Source organism: Schistocerca serialis, chromosome 11 (assembly GCF_023864345.2).
Source record: "Schistocerca serialis cubense isolate TAMUIC-IGC-003099 chromosome 11, iqSchSeri2.2, whole genome shotgun sequence".
NCBI lineage: Eukaryota > Metazoa > Arthropoda > Insecta > Orthoptera > Acrididae > Schistocerca > Schistocerca serialis.
Window position 1 is genome coordinate 173,544,209 of NC_064648.1, and position 11,417 is coordinate 173,555,625.

Below are 11,417 nucleotides of genomic sequence, written 5' to 3' on the forward strand. Positions count from 1 at the left end.
AGTGCAGGATTTTATGCACGAACTGACCTCTCGATTATGTCCCATAAATGTTCGATGGGATTCGTGTTGGGGTGATCTGGGCAGCCGAATCTTTCATTCAATTTGTTCAAAATGTTCTTCAAACCAATTGCGGACAGTCGTGGCTCGGTGACGTGGCCTGTTGTCATCCGTAAAAATTCCATTACTGAATGGCTGTGAGTGGTGTCCGAGCAGCCGAACGTAACCATTTCCAGTCAGTGATCAGTTCACTTGAACCAGACCCAGTCCATTCTGTGTAAACACAGTATTATGGAATCACCACCAGCTTGCACAGTGCCTCGTTGACAATTTGGGTCCACAGCTTCATACAGTCTGCACCGCACTCAAATGCTACCGTCAGCTCTTATCGACTGAAATTGGGACTCGTTTGACCGGGCCACGGTTTTCCAGTCACGTAGGGTCCAACCGACACGGTTACGAGCCCAGGAGAGGCACTGCAGATGTGTTGTGCTGTTAGCAAAGGCAATTGCATCGGTTGTCCATTAACATCATACGAGGGGGTGTTTGAGAAGTCCGTGCAAAGTCCAAGAGATGGCACCACTGGCATGTATTTAGGTCATGTTTAGTTAGTAGCATCTTTGGAAAGAATGCACACCAAGTTTCAGCCATATTGGTCTATTTCTTTGTGTTTGGCATTTCTGTGAATGAAGGAAGTCGAGTGATTGCCAAAAAATCGACGAAAAAGAATTTAGTGTGATGATTAAACATTACTTTATGAAAGGCAAAATGCCTCAGGAGACTAAAGAGAAGCTTGATAAACATTACGGTGACTCTGCACCTTCCATTAGAACAGTTTATAAGTGGTTTCAAAATTTTCGGAGTGGCCATATGGGCGCAAGCTATGCTGAACGTTCTGGACTCCCTGTGGAGGTTACGACTCCAGAAATCATTGATAAAATCCATAATATGGTGATGGATGACAGAAGAGTTAAGGTGCGCGAGATTGCTAGTGCTGTGGGCATCTCGAATGAATGGGTACGTAATATTTTGCGTAAACATTTGGACACGAGAAAGCTATCCGCAAAATGGGTTCGCGATTGCTCGTGCTTGACCAAAAATGGAATCGTGTGAAGTGTTGCAAGGATGGTTTGCAGCTGTTCAGGAAGAATCTGCAGGACTTTAAGCATTGTTTTGTCAATGTGGCTGGAACATGGATACATTGCTATACTCCTGAGACCAAACATCAATCTAAACAATGGGTTACCAAGGGACAATCTGCACCAAAAAAGGCGAAGATCGTTCCATCGGCCGGAAATGTTATGGCGACTGCCTTTTGGGATTCACAAGGGATAATCGTCATCAACTATCTGGAAAAGGGTAAAAGTATTACAGGTGCATATTGTTCATCATTATTAAACCGTTTGAAAACCGAGCTGCAAGAAAAACGCCGATGATTGAACCCAAAAAAAGGCCTTTCCCATCACGACAATACACCAGCGCACACCTCAGCAGTTGTGGTCGCAAAATTAATGGAATTAGGATTCCAACTCATTTTACAAAAACCTGCCCTATTCTCCAGACTTGGCTCCCTCAGGCTATTATTTGTTCCCCAATTTGAAGAAATGGCTGGCAGGACAAAGATTTTATTCAAACGAGGTGATTCCAGCAACTAATAGCTATTTTGCAAACTTAGACAATTCCTATTATTCAGAAGTGATCAACAAATTAGAACAACGTTGGATGAAGTGTATAAGTGTAAAAGGAGACTATTTCGAAAAATAAAAAAGGTTTACCCCAAACACATAAGTAGTTTTTATTTTTGCACCGACTTTTCAAACGCCCTTCTTATTTTGCCACACTGTCCTAATGGATACATTCGTCGTATGTCACACGTTGATTTCTGCAGCTATTTCATGCAGCGTTGTTCATGTGTTAGTACTGATGACTTTGCAAACACAACCGCTGCTGGTCATTAAGTGAAAACCATCAGCCGCTGGATTGTCCGTGGTGAGAGGCAATGCCGGAAATTTGCTATTCTTAGCACACTTTTGACACTGTGGATCTCGGAATACTGAATTACCTAACGATTTCCAAAATGTAATGTGCCACGCGTCCGGCTCCAACTGCTATTCCGTGTTCAAAATCTGTCAGTTCCCATCGTGCGAAATCACCCGAGTATGTATGGCAGATCCACCAACATACTGCCCTTTAATACCTTATATATGCAATACTAGTCTTTTTCATGGTACTGTAGTTTAAGTCTGCCTTGTTCAGCAACCTGGATGCATATCCATGTGCATGTCTTCGCCATCCTCTTGCCTTGGGACAAAAATGCTCCCAAAGCTTCATTGTCCATGTCTATCATCTCATTGTAGTCCGGATAGTGAAGTAGTAGTGGATTAATTTCTCCTTCAGTTCCATGAAAGCATTTAGTACCTGACTAAGCCTATGAATCCCTTCAGTTGTGTTATTCTGGCTGAGGGAAGAACTTCACCATCCCCACTTTCACAGTGCCTGACAAAATTCCCTTTTCCGTAATGCAGTGGTCTAAGAAGATCACTTCTTTCCTCAGGAACTGACACTTTATAGCTTTAAATTATGCTCTCACAACCAATCAAGCATTGCCCCAAACTTCTAATGATGCTCTTGTAACTTTCTTCCCTTGCACACATTATCTTCTAGATAAGCAAAATGTTTTATCCCTGGCAATCTGGCCAAAATTGTGTTCATTAGCCACTGAAAGTATCCTGGAGCTGCTTTCAGCCCCATTAGCCTTTGCTTTTACACATATTTCTGGTAGTTCGAACTGAATGCAATTTTTTTCTCCGTTCTTTTTCACCCGTCAACATTCGACGGTATTGCTCGCAAGATCGAGTGCCGAGAAGTACTTTGTGTACTGTAGCTGGTCCGAGATATTTGATATATCTGTTAGAGGAAATGCATTGCGTACAGTAGTATCATTTAATTGCCTGTAGTGCACTGCGACTCCACTTCTGTTTGGCACTTGCGCCTAACTTTTTTAGAGCCAACAATATCGGGGCATGTCAGGCGCTCTTGCTTTCTACAGTTATGATCTTTCAGCATTTGTTCAATTTGCTCTTTTAATACCTCTCTGTGCACTTCCGGAATCTGGTACGACCTACTCACCACCTTCCGCGAGTGATCTGGTGCTATCAGTATCCTATCCTTCACTGCAGATGTATGTGGCTGTCCGTCACCTGAAACTTGGGAGGATACATCTCCATATTCATCCACTGTTGCTCTTTTTGCTTCTGCATTTAATTTTGATTTTTCCATAAAGCACTAATATAGCTTTTTGTCTTCAAGGATTCTTTATTGCCTTTTACTTTGTGCACTTGCACTAGTGCCTTTAATGCTTCTGTCACTCACCTGACATTCTTCAGCCGATCTTTGTCCTCTGAAAAATTCACTGCAATGACTCTACATTTTGCAATTTCACTAACAACTCTTATACACACACCCTGCATAAAGTCCCCTTTTTTCTTTTTGGGATAACCATTTCCCTTTCACTACGCCACGATACATTACTGTCCACTTTTGACATTTTCCTCTCGTGATCCTATTTCCCTGTCGGACTCTCGATCAGCTTCTAAACCGTAACCTTTTGGTTTCTCCTCTACTGCTAATGGTTTGTCTTGCCTTTGAATTCTTAACACTTTTCCCACATAATCTAATTCAATCGTATGACGTGTTATAAAATCTGTATTAATCTGTCACGCGGGACGTCCGGCCTTGACCCAACATCGACAAGTCGCTGTCTGTGGCCGTAGTCTGTTACCCAAACTGTAGGCATATTTAAAATGACTGTGCCCACCTGTCTCAGTTTTTCTGACTTTTCCCCGATGTACTTGCACTTGCACTGTCTTTGTGCACGACTTGCACCTTCGTGGTAGTCCCTGGCACAGTGCCCTGTTCACTTACATTTAAAGAACATTACGTCTTTTGCACTCGTACACGGTTCGCCGTTACCCGGCAGATAGAATTTCCGTGCACATAATCTGTCACTCTCCCTGCAGCTATCTAGAAATGTGCTAAGCTCTACATCCATCACTTACGTTAACCACACTCCGCATTCCACATCCCTGTGACCACGCTCGTCACAGTGATAACAGAATTTTGGAAATTCTTCAGTTGTCATTATTCGGACACTGCCCTCGGGGTTATTCTATTTACAATTACCGGCAGTATGCCCTCGCATCCCACATGAAAAACACTTGAAATCTTTTACATCTCTGAATGGTCGTACCACCTCATCTGCACACCCAAATCTTGTTCGTGGGACTATTCCCCTGTCTCTCGCTGAGAGTAACGCATTCTTTTTCTGTAGAGCAAGTTCTGCTGCCACTGCTAGCCCAATTTCATCGCCTCGGCTTCACCGTGTGTATAACATACTGTTACCTATGAAGACAACTAATTCAGTTGCTCCCCTTAGATTGTCCCTCCTGGCCACCATACTGACAGCTTCTTTAAAGTCACTTTGCATTTCATCAATCTTGTTTCATTTGTTCTGATTGTCCTTTCCTGACTTGGAATATCTTACATTACATGCACAATAGTTCATAATAGTTAATAGTTATATTGCCGGAGTAGTTCTCTTCGAAGATGTGTTCCACTTCGTTGCAAGTACCTGTTCTTCTCCGTACGTGTAGCCTTGACCTCGCTTCTCCATAATTTTTGCTTTTACTAATCGTAAACAAAAATGTCACGTTCCTTCAGCTTCACTAGTTCAAATGCAAATGCAAATCAACATTTTCAGTAAATTCCCTCAGGACCCTCCTGTTATCAACAAAAGATTTTTCTATAATACAACTAAGCTTCTTTAGCACTTACTGTACTACTTTCTGACAAGCTTACTTCACAGCAAAAAGACTGCTCAACAAGTAAGGTTTTGGCCACAAAGATTTCTTACAGAGTAAATACACACACACACACACACACAGCAATCTGGGTGGTAGGGACAAGGAGAGGAGGCGGCAGAGGCACGGATGGGGAGAGATGGCAGGTTGGGGATGGGGAACAGTAAAGTGGTGTACGTGGGTGCATACAGGGACAAGGTGGGGAGAGGTTAGTATGGCTAGGTACAAGTCAGGAGGTTAGACTGTGGGCAGGGAGAGGAGGGGAAAAGGAGAGAAGTAAAAATACTGTGGTTGCATTGGTGGCTGTGTAGTGCTGGAGTGAGATCAGGGAAGTGGATGAGAGACAATGACCCAAAGGTTGAGGTCAGGAAGTTATGGGAATGTAGGATGTATTACAGGGAGAGTTTCCACCTGCAAAATTTAGAAAATGCTAGTTTTGGTAGGAACGATCCTGACGGCACAGGCTGTGAAGAAGTCACTGAAGTGAAGAACATTGTTTCGGGCAATGTGCTCTGCAACTGGTCGGTCAAGCTATTTCTCGGCCACAGTTTGTCGGTGGCAATTCACCTTGAGAGACAGTTCATTAGTCGTCATGCAGCTCAGTGGTTGCTGCTGAGCTTCTAGATCACGTGACTGCTTTCACAGGGTGACCTTTATTTGATGGGTTAGATGACGCTTCTGACTGGACTGGAGTAGGTGGTGGTGGGTGGATTATGGGACTGGTCTCGCATCTAGGCCTGTCACAGGGACATAAGCCACGAGGCAAAGCGTTGGGAGTTGGGACGGATGAGGATATTGTTTAGGTTTGGTAGGTGGCAGAATACCACTGTGGGAGAGTTGGGAAGTACCGAGTAGGATATTCCTCATCTCGGGGCATGACGAGAGGTAGTCAAAACCCTAGCGGAGTCTGTGACTCGGCTGCTCCGGTCCTGGGTGCTCTTCTGTGGCCGGACAGTGGGATTTTGGCAGGTGGTAGATGACTGGAGAGATAAGACGCAGGAGATCTGTTTCCGTACAAAGTGGGGTGGATAATTTCGGTACGTGGAGACGTAAGTGAGACGGTCCGTATATTTCGAGAGGGACCACTCGTCACCGTAGATGCGACAGCTGCAGGCGGCTAGACGGTACGGAAGGGACTTCTCGGTACAGAACGGGATGCGGGAGGTATTAGCGGTGGTCGGTACGTTTGACGTGGAGTGAGGTACTGGTGTAACCGTCTTTGAGGTGGAGGTCAAGATTGGAAAAGGTGGCTTGTCGGGTTGGGGAGGACCGAGTGAAGCAAATTGGGAAGAAGGTGTCGTGGCTCTGGAAGAATGTGGAGAGGTGTCCGCACCCTCATTCTAGATCGTGAAGATTTCATCGACGAATCTAAATCAGGTGAGGGATGTCTCTCTCAGTGTTGACCTGTTCCTCAAAGATGGCTACATCATTGTTTCCATCTGTATACAAACTACCAACCACCAGGAGCTTCCATTTTGACAACTGCCACCCATTCCATAACAAGAAGTCCTATCATAAAGCCTAGAGACCTGCGATTGTCACATCTGGAGTGACGAGCAGTGCCTCTCGAAGTATACCGAGAGTCTGAATGAGGCCTTCACAGATCGAACTTACCATCCTGACCTTGTGCAGAAAGATATCTACCCTGCCTTATCTCTCGTCACCTACCACCTCTCAGTGTCACACCGTCTGGCTGTAGACTAGCACTCCCCTTGTGACTCAGTACCACCCAGGACTGGAGCAAATGAACCACATTCTCCACCACAGTTTCAACTACTTCTCATCGTGCCCTAAAATGAGGAATGTCCTACCCACTATCCTTCCAACCCCTCCCACGGTGGTATCCTCCCACCAACTGAATCTAAAAAATATCCTCGCGGTGCTACAGACAAATTTTGAAAATCAGGTGGACTGATTTGGAGAGAGGGTGCTGTTGAGGGTAAGAACTGTGTAGGAAGACAGAGACTGGAATACATTTGGTAAGTAATTGAGGATGTAGGTTGCAAGTGCTACTCTGAGATGAAGAAGTTAGCACAGGAGAGGAATCCGTGGTTTGTTGTTGTTGTTGTAGTCTTCAACCCTGAGACTGGTTTGATGCAGCTCTCCATGCTACTCTATCCTGTGCAATCTTCTTCATCTCCCAGTACCTACCGCAACCTACATCCTTCTGAATCTGCTTTGTGTATTCATCTCTTGGTCTCCCTCTACGATTTTTACCCTCCATGCTGCCCTCCAATACTAAATTGGTGATCCCTTGATGTCTCAGAACGTGTCCTACCGACCGATCCCTTCTTCTAGTCAAGTTGTGCCACAAACTTCTCTTCTCCCCAATCCTATTCAATACTTCCTCATTAGTTATGTGATCTACCCATCTAATCTTCAGCATTCTTCTGTAGCACCACATTTCGAAAGCTTCTATTCTCTTCCTGTCCAAACTATTTATCGTCCACATTTCACTTCCATACATGGCTACCCTCCATACAAATACTTTCAGAAATGACTTCCTGACACTTAAATCTATACTCGATGTTAACAAATTTCTCTTCTTCAGAAACGCTTTCCTTGCCATTGCCAGTGTACATTTTATATCCTCTCTACTTCGATCATCATCAGTTATTTTGCTCCCCAAATAGCAAAACTCCTTTACTACTTTAAGTGTCTCATTTCCTAATCTAATTCCCTCAGCATCACCCGACTTATGTCGACTACATTCCATTATCCTCGTTTTGCTTTTGTTGATGTTCATCTTACACCCTCTTTCAAGACACTGTCCATTCCGTTCAACTGCTCTTCCAAGTCCTTTTGCTATCTCTGACAGAATTACAATGTCATCGGTGAACCTCAAAGTTTTTATTTCTTCTCCATGGATTTTAATAATGGGTCACATCAAGTCAGTCAGAAGACTGATGACTAAAAAAAAAAAAAAAAAAAAAAAAAAAATCCCCACTCCGTCCTTACTCCCAACCCCACGCCTTATATCGCTGTAATAGACCTAGACACAACACGTGTCCCGTACATCTTGCCATCTCCGCATATTCCAGTCCGGTCACAGGTTTCACGTATTCCGTGAAGGCAGGGCAGCCTGTGAAAGCAGTCGTGTGATCTACAGTGGCCACCCAGTTGCAAAGCACGTTGCCCAACACAAGTGTTCTTCACTTCAATCACTGCTTCACAGTCTATGCCATCTGGATCCTTCCTACTAAAACTAGCATTTCTGAATTGCACAGGTGTGATCTCTCCCTGCAATATATTCAACATTCCTGTAAATCCTGGCTTCAACCTTTGTTAGTCACTGTCATTCATCCCTTTCTCTGGGACCCACTCGAGCCTACACAGCCTTGTATTCCACCAATGCATCCACAGTCTTTCTACTTCTCTCCTTTTCCTCTCCCACCCCTCCCCATTATCTAACCTCCTGATTGTACCCTCTCCCCACCTTGCCCCTGTATGCTCCCATAAGCACCACATTACTCTCCCCCATCCTCCTCCTTACCCCCACCAACAGATTGCTCGGCCCATCGTGCTCAGTTGCTCACACAATCTGGCCTTGGCAACCTCACGTAAGTGTGAGTTATATTTGTGCAAATGTATTGTGTGTAGTGTCTGCTGCAGGAGGAGGCATTTTGTCCAAAAGCTTACTTGTTTAGCAGTTTTTTGTTGTGCATGTCCGTGACTCGACATCTCCACTATATGGTGAGTAGCAATCTATCCTTTTCACAATGATGTGTGTTTTTGTTTCTTCTGTGTGTATAAAATGTAGTATTTTATTTAATCACAGCATATTGTTTCAGCAGAAAATGAGTTGCCTCACCTTCTGCAGGAAATGATGGTGGACTACGAACCACGGGTTATTTGTTCAGCTTTCATTGCACTCTCGGGCTATAGTGACAGTGGACTTTATTCGGAAAAAGATGTTGTCTCCAATTTGAGACATCAGGTAAATTGGGTACTAATGTTAAACCGTAATTTTCATTTAAATTTTTGGATCCTAACATGTGTTATTTAATTGCAGGTATTTACTGATAAAAAAATAGTTCCAATATTTGAGGTAGATCAGAGTCTGAATAGCTACGCGTGGGACTTCTATAATCACGGTATACGGAAGGCCATTTTAAAGGAAAATTTAATAAGACATGGTGATGACTTCAGTTATTTGAAGGATTTTTTGTTAGTTTTGTTAGCAGTGTACACAAGTCTGCAAGATTTTGATGATGCTGATGAAAACAGAGCAGTTATACAAACATTTGGAATAATATCAGAAAATTTCAGAAAGAAATTTAATAAAGCATACAAAATTGTAGAGGATTGAATTTATAGTACAAAAATGTGGAGTATGTGCCTTAACAATCTTTTGCTCTTTGATAAAAGTAATGTACATTTTAAATCAGGTAATTACTGCAGTGAATAGTACAAAAATGTGGAGTATGTGCCTTAACAATCTTTTGCTCTTTGATAAAAGTAATGTACATTTTAAATCAGGTAATTACTGCAGTGAATGTGCACACAGGGAGTTATTTACCCTGATATGTGCTTTGAATATTTTCTCAAAGTAATGTCTTTATCGATGTATTTTATTTTTTATCCAAGGTTTTTATGGTGATTTATGTGGTTAGGATTCCAGAAAAAAGTTAAATTTATCCAGCTGGTTTTGATAAATGAAATATTAATGCTGTTTTTTTATAAACTAAAATGATATTTATATTAAGTTTCTTTTAATTTTGTACAGAATGGTTTTAGGGAAAGATTAAATTGATACAATTCATTTTAATATGAAATATTAAGGATATATTTTAGGAATAAAATGGATTTTTGTATTAACATTTGTTCACTTTTTTCTTATGTACAGTATCTATACCATCTTTCATCATCAGACCTGTTTGACAATGTCAAGGTGAATGCAGAGCTTAAATGTAATTAATCACTGATATAAGTCAGTTACTTGCTTAGCACAGGAATCATATGAATACAGGCTGAAAATATGCAAGAACAGAGAGAAATAGTAACTGAATAAGGCAGCTGACAGACATAAGATGAAATTTTGGGAAATATTCTTCTAAGACCTGACAAGCTAATGTGTGTAATACGTTCTTTGAACCGATATAAAACTTCCCAGGAACCATGCTGTAATCTCATCCCTACTAGAATGCTGAGGATGCCTGAGCAATTGTAAAATCTGTCAGTATTGTTACTGAAAAGCATTTTCAAGCAACAGACGTAAAAGTGTATAGGATACTGTATTATGAATGATATGGCACTTTCTGCTTCTTTTCTTTAAACAAAAAACTCATTAGCAAACTCACAGGGAAACAAATTATAGATTATTGTATACTTTGGGCAACATTACAAAAACTCCTTAAGCAATTTTGTGATTGTATCAAAGTGCTGGCAACAGCTATATAAAACTAAATGGGGTAACAAGCTAATACTGGAAATAACACTAATAGTGCAATGCATTTGATGGAGGACCATGGTTGGCCTTGTGACCAATACATATATCAATGGAATTCAAGTAAATAAATTAGATCACTTTGGAAGGTACCAGTGAGATGCAATGACATGAAATAATATCAGTCAAATATGCCTGTAAATGCTGCATCTGCTATTGGATGAATGTCATGAACAACAAAAAATTATGCCAGACTGATTTGTCTTCTTCTGAGGACCGGGTCAGCAAAGATGAGACAACTGCAGGAGAACCGGGAATCTCCAGGTATGGAAGCAGTTGTTCTGCCTCCTCGGGTTCCCAGACTCGGCCAAATAATTTTCCTGGGCACGGTGTCATTCTTGCTATCTCCACATGGATGCAGATTGTAGACTGGAGTGCTTTTACTGTGTTATTGGTGGGGATGGTGATGGCCGGAGGTTAACTCCTGTAACGGTGGTGTGTGCCCCTTAGTCCATCACGGTAGTAGCTGTGTTTGTTGGCTTGTGAGATAACCAACTGTGACCTCAGCAGTGAGTAGCTTTCGACCTCGAATGCCTCGCAGTGATACTAGCAGTCAACTAAAGGATTGTCTGTAGGTGTCATATTAAACTGTTGAGTCTACTTTGAAGACGGACTTGGTTGTTAGTAAAGGTATGCTGTTATGGGCTAGAGAAGATTTGTCTGTGTAGCACCTACAGCCACACTTTCACTCAGCTGGGTGGCTTCTATCCATTGAGCATGAGCTATATACATTAATAAATGGGATGGGAATGTGTTTGGTACCATTTCTTTTACAAACATTTTCCTATGCTGTGGCATACAATGGAGGTTTTGTATCCAAGTTCATAGTTCTGGGTTCTCAAGTGTGACCTGACACTTTTAGGATGTGTAACGATGAAAGATGTTTGTGATGTTTATTAGTAAGTGTTGGAACAGCCTACTGTGGGAGATATTATTATGAACCCATCACTTCTACAAGACAAGATGGCGAGTGAGAATCTCCTCTTGCTATATGGGATCACTTTTTCCTTGCTCTGGAGGTGTTTAAGAGAAGGAGAAAAAGATAAAAGGCCATGACTACAATTAATGCCATAAAAAACGGCTGTTGAACTGACTTGTGTTAAGATATACTTCTT

At 42.2% G+C, this 11,417-nt stretch overlaps 1 protein-coding gene across 4 annotated transcripts in view; it reads left to right on the plus strand.

The window, feature by feature from the left end:
• Positions 1-9,606, plus strand: part of LOC126427234 (probable ATP-dependent RNA helicase DDX60) — a 147,991-nt gene extending 138,385 nt beyond the window's left edge. For 2 of the 4 annotated variants that reach the window (XM_050089473.1, XM_050089474.1), the window contains exons 8-9: positions 8,648-8,793; positions 8,869-9,606. In XM_050089473.1, coding sequence (XP_049945430.1) covers positions 8,648-8,793; positions 8,869-9,165 — 443 coding nt within the window. In that variant the 3' untranslated portion in view covers positions 9,166-9,606. The remainder of the gene's footprint in view (positions 1-8,647; positions 8,794-8,868) is intronic. The other 2 variants (XR_007576601.1, XM_050089475.1) reach the window with 2 other exon arrangements.
• The last annotated feature ends 1,811 nt before the right edge of the window (positions 9,607-11,417 follow it).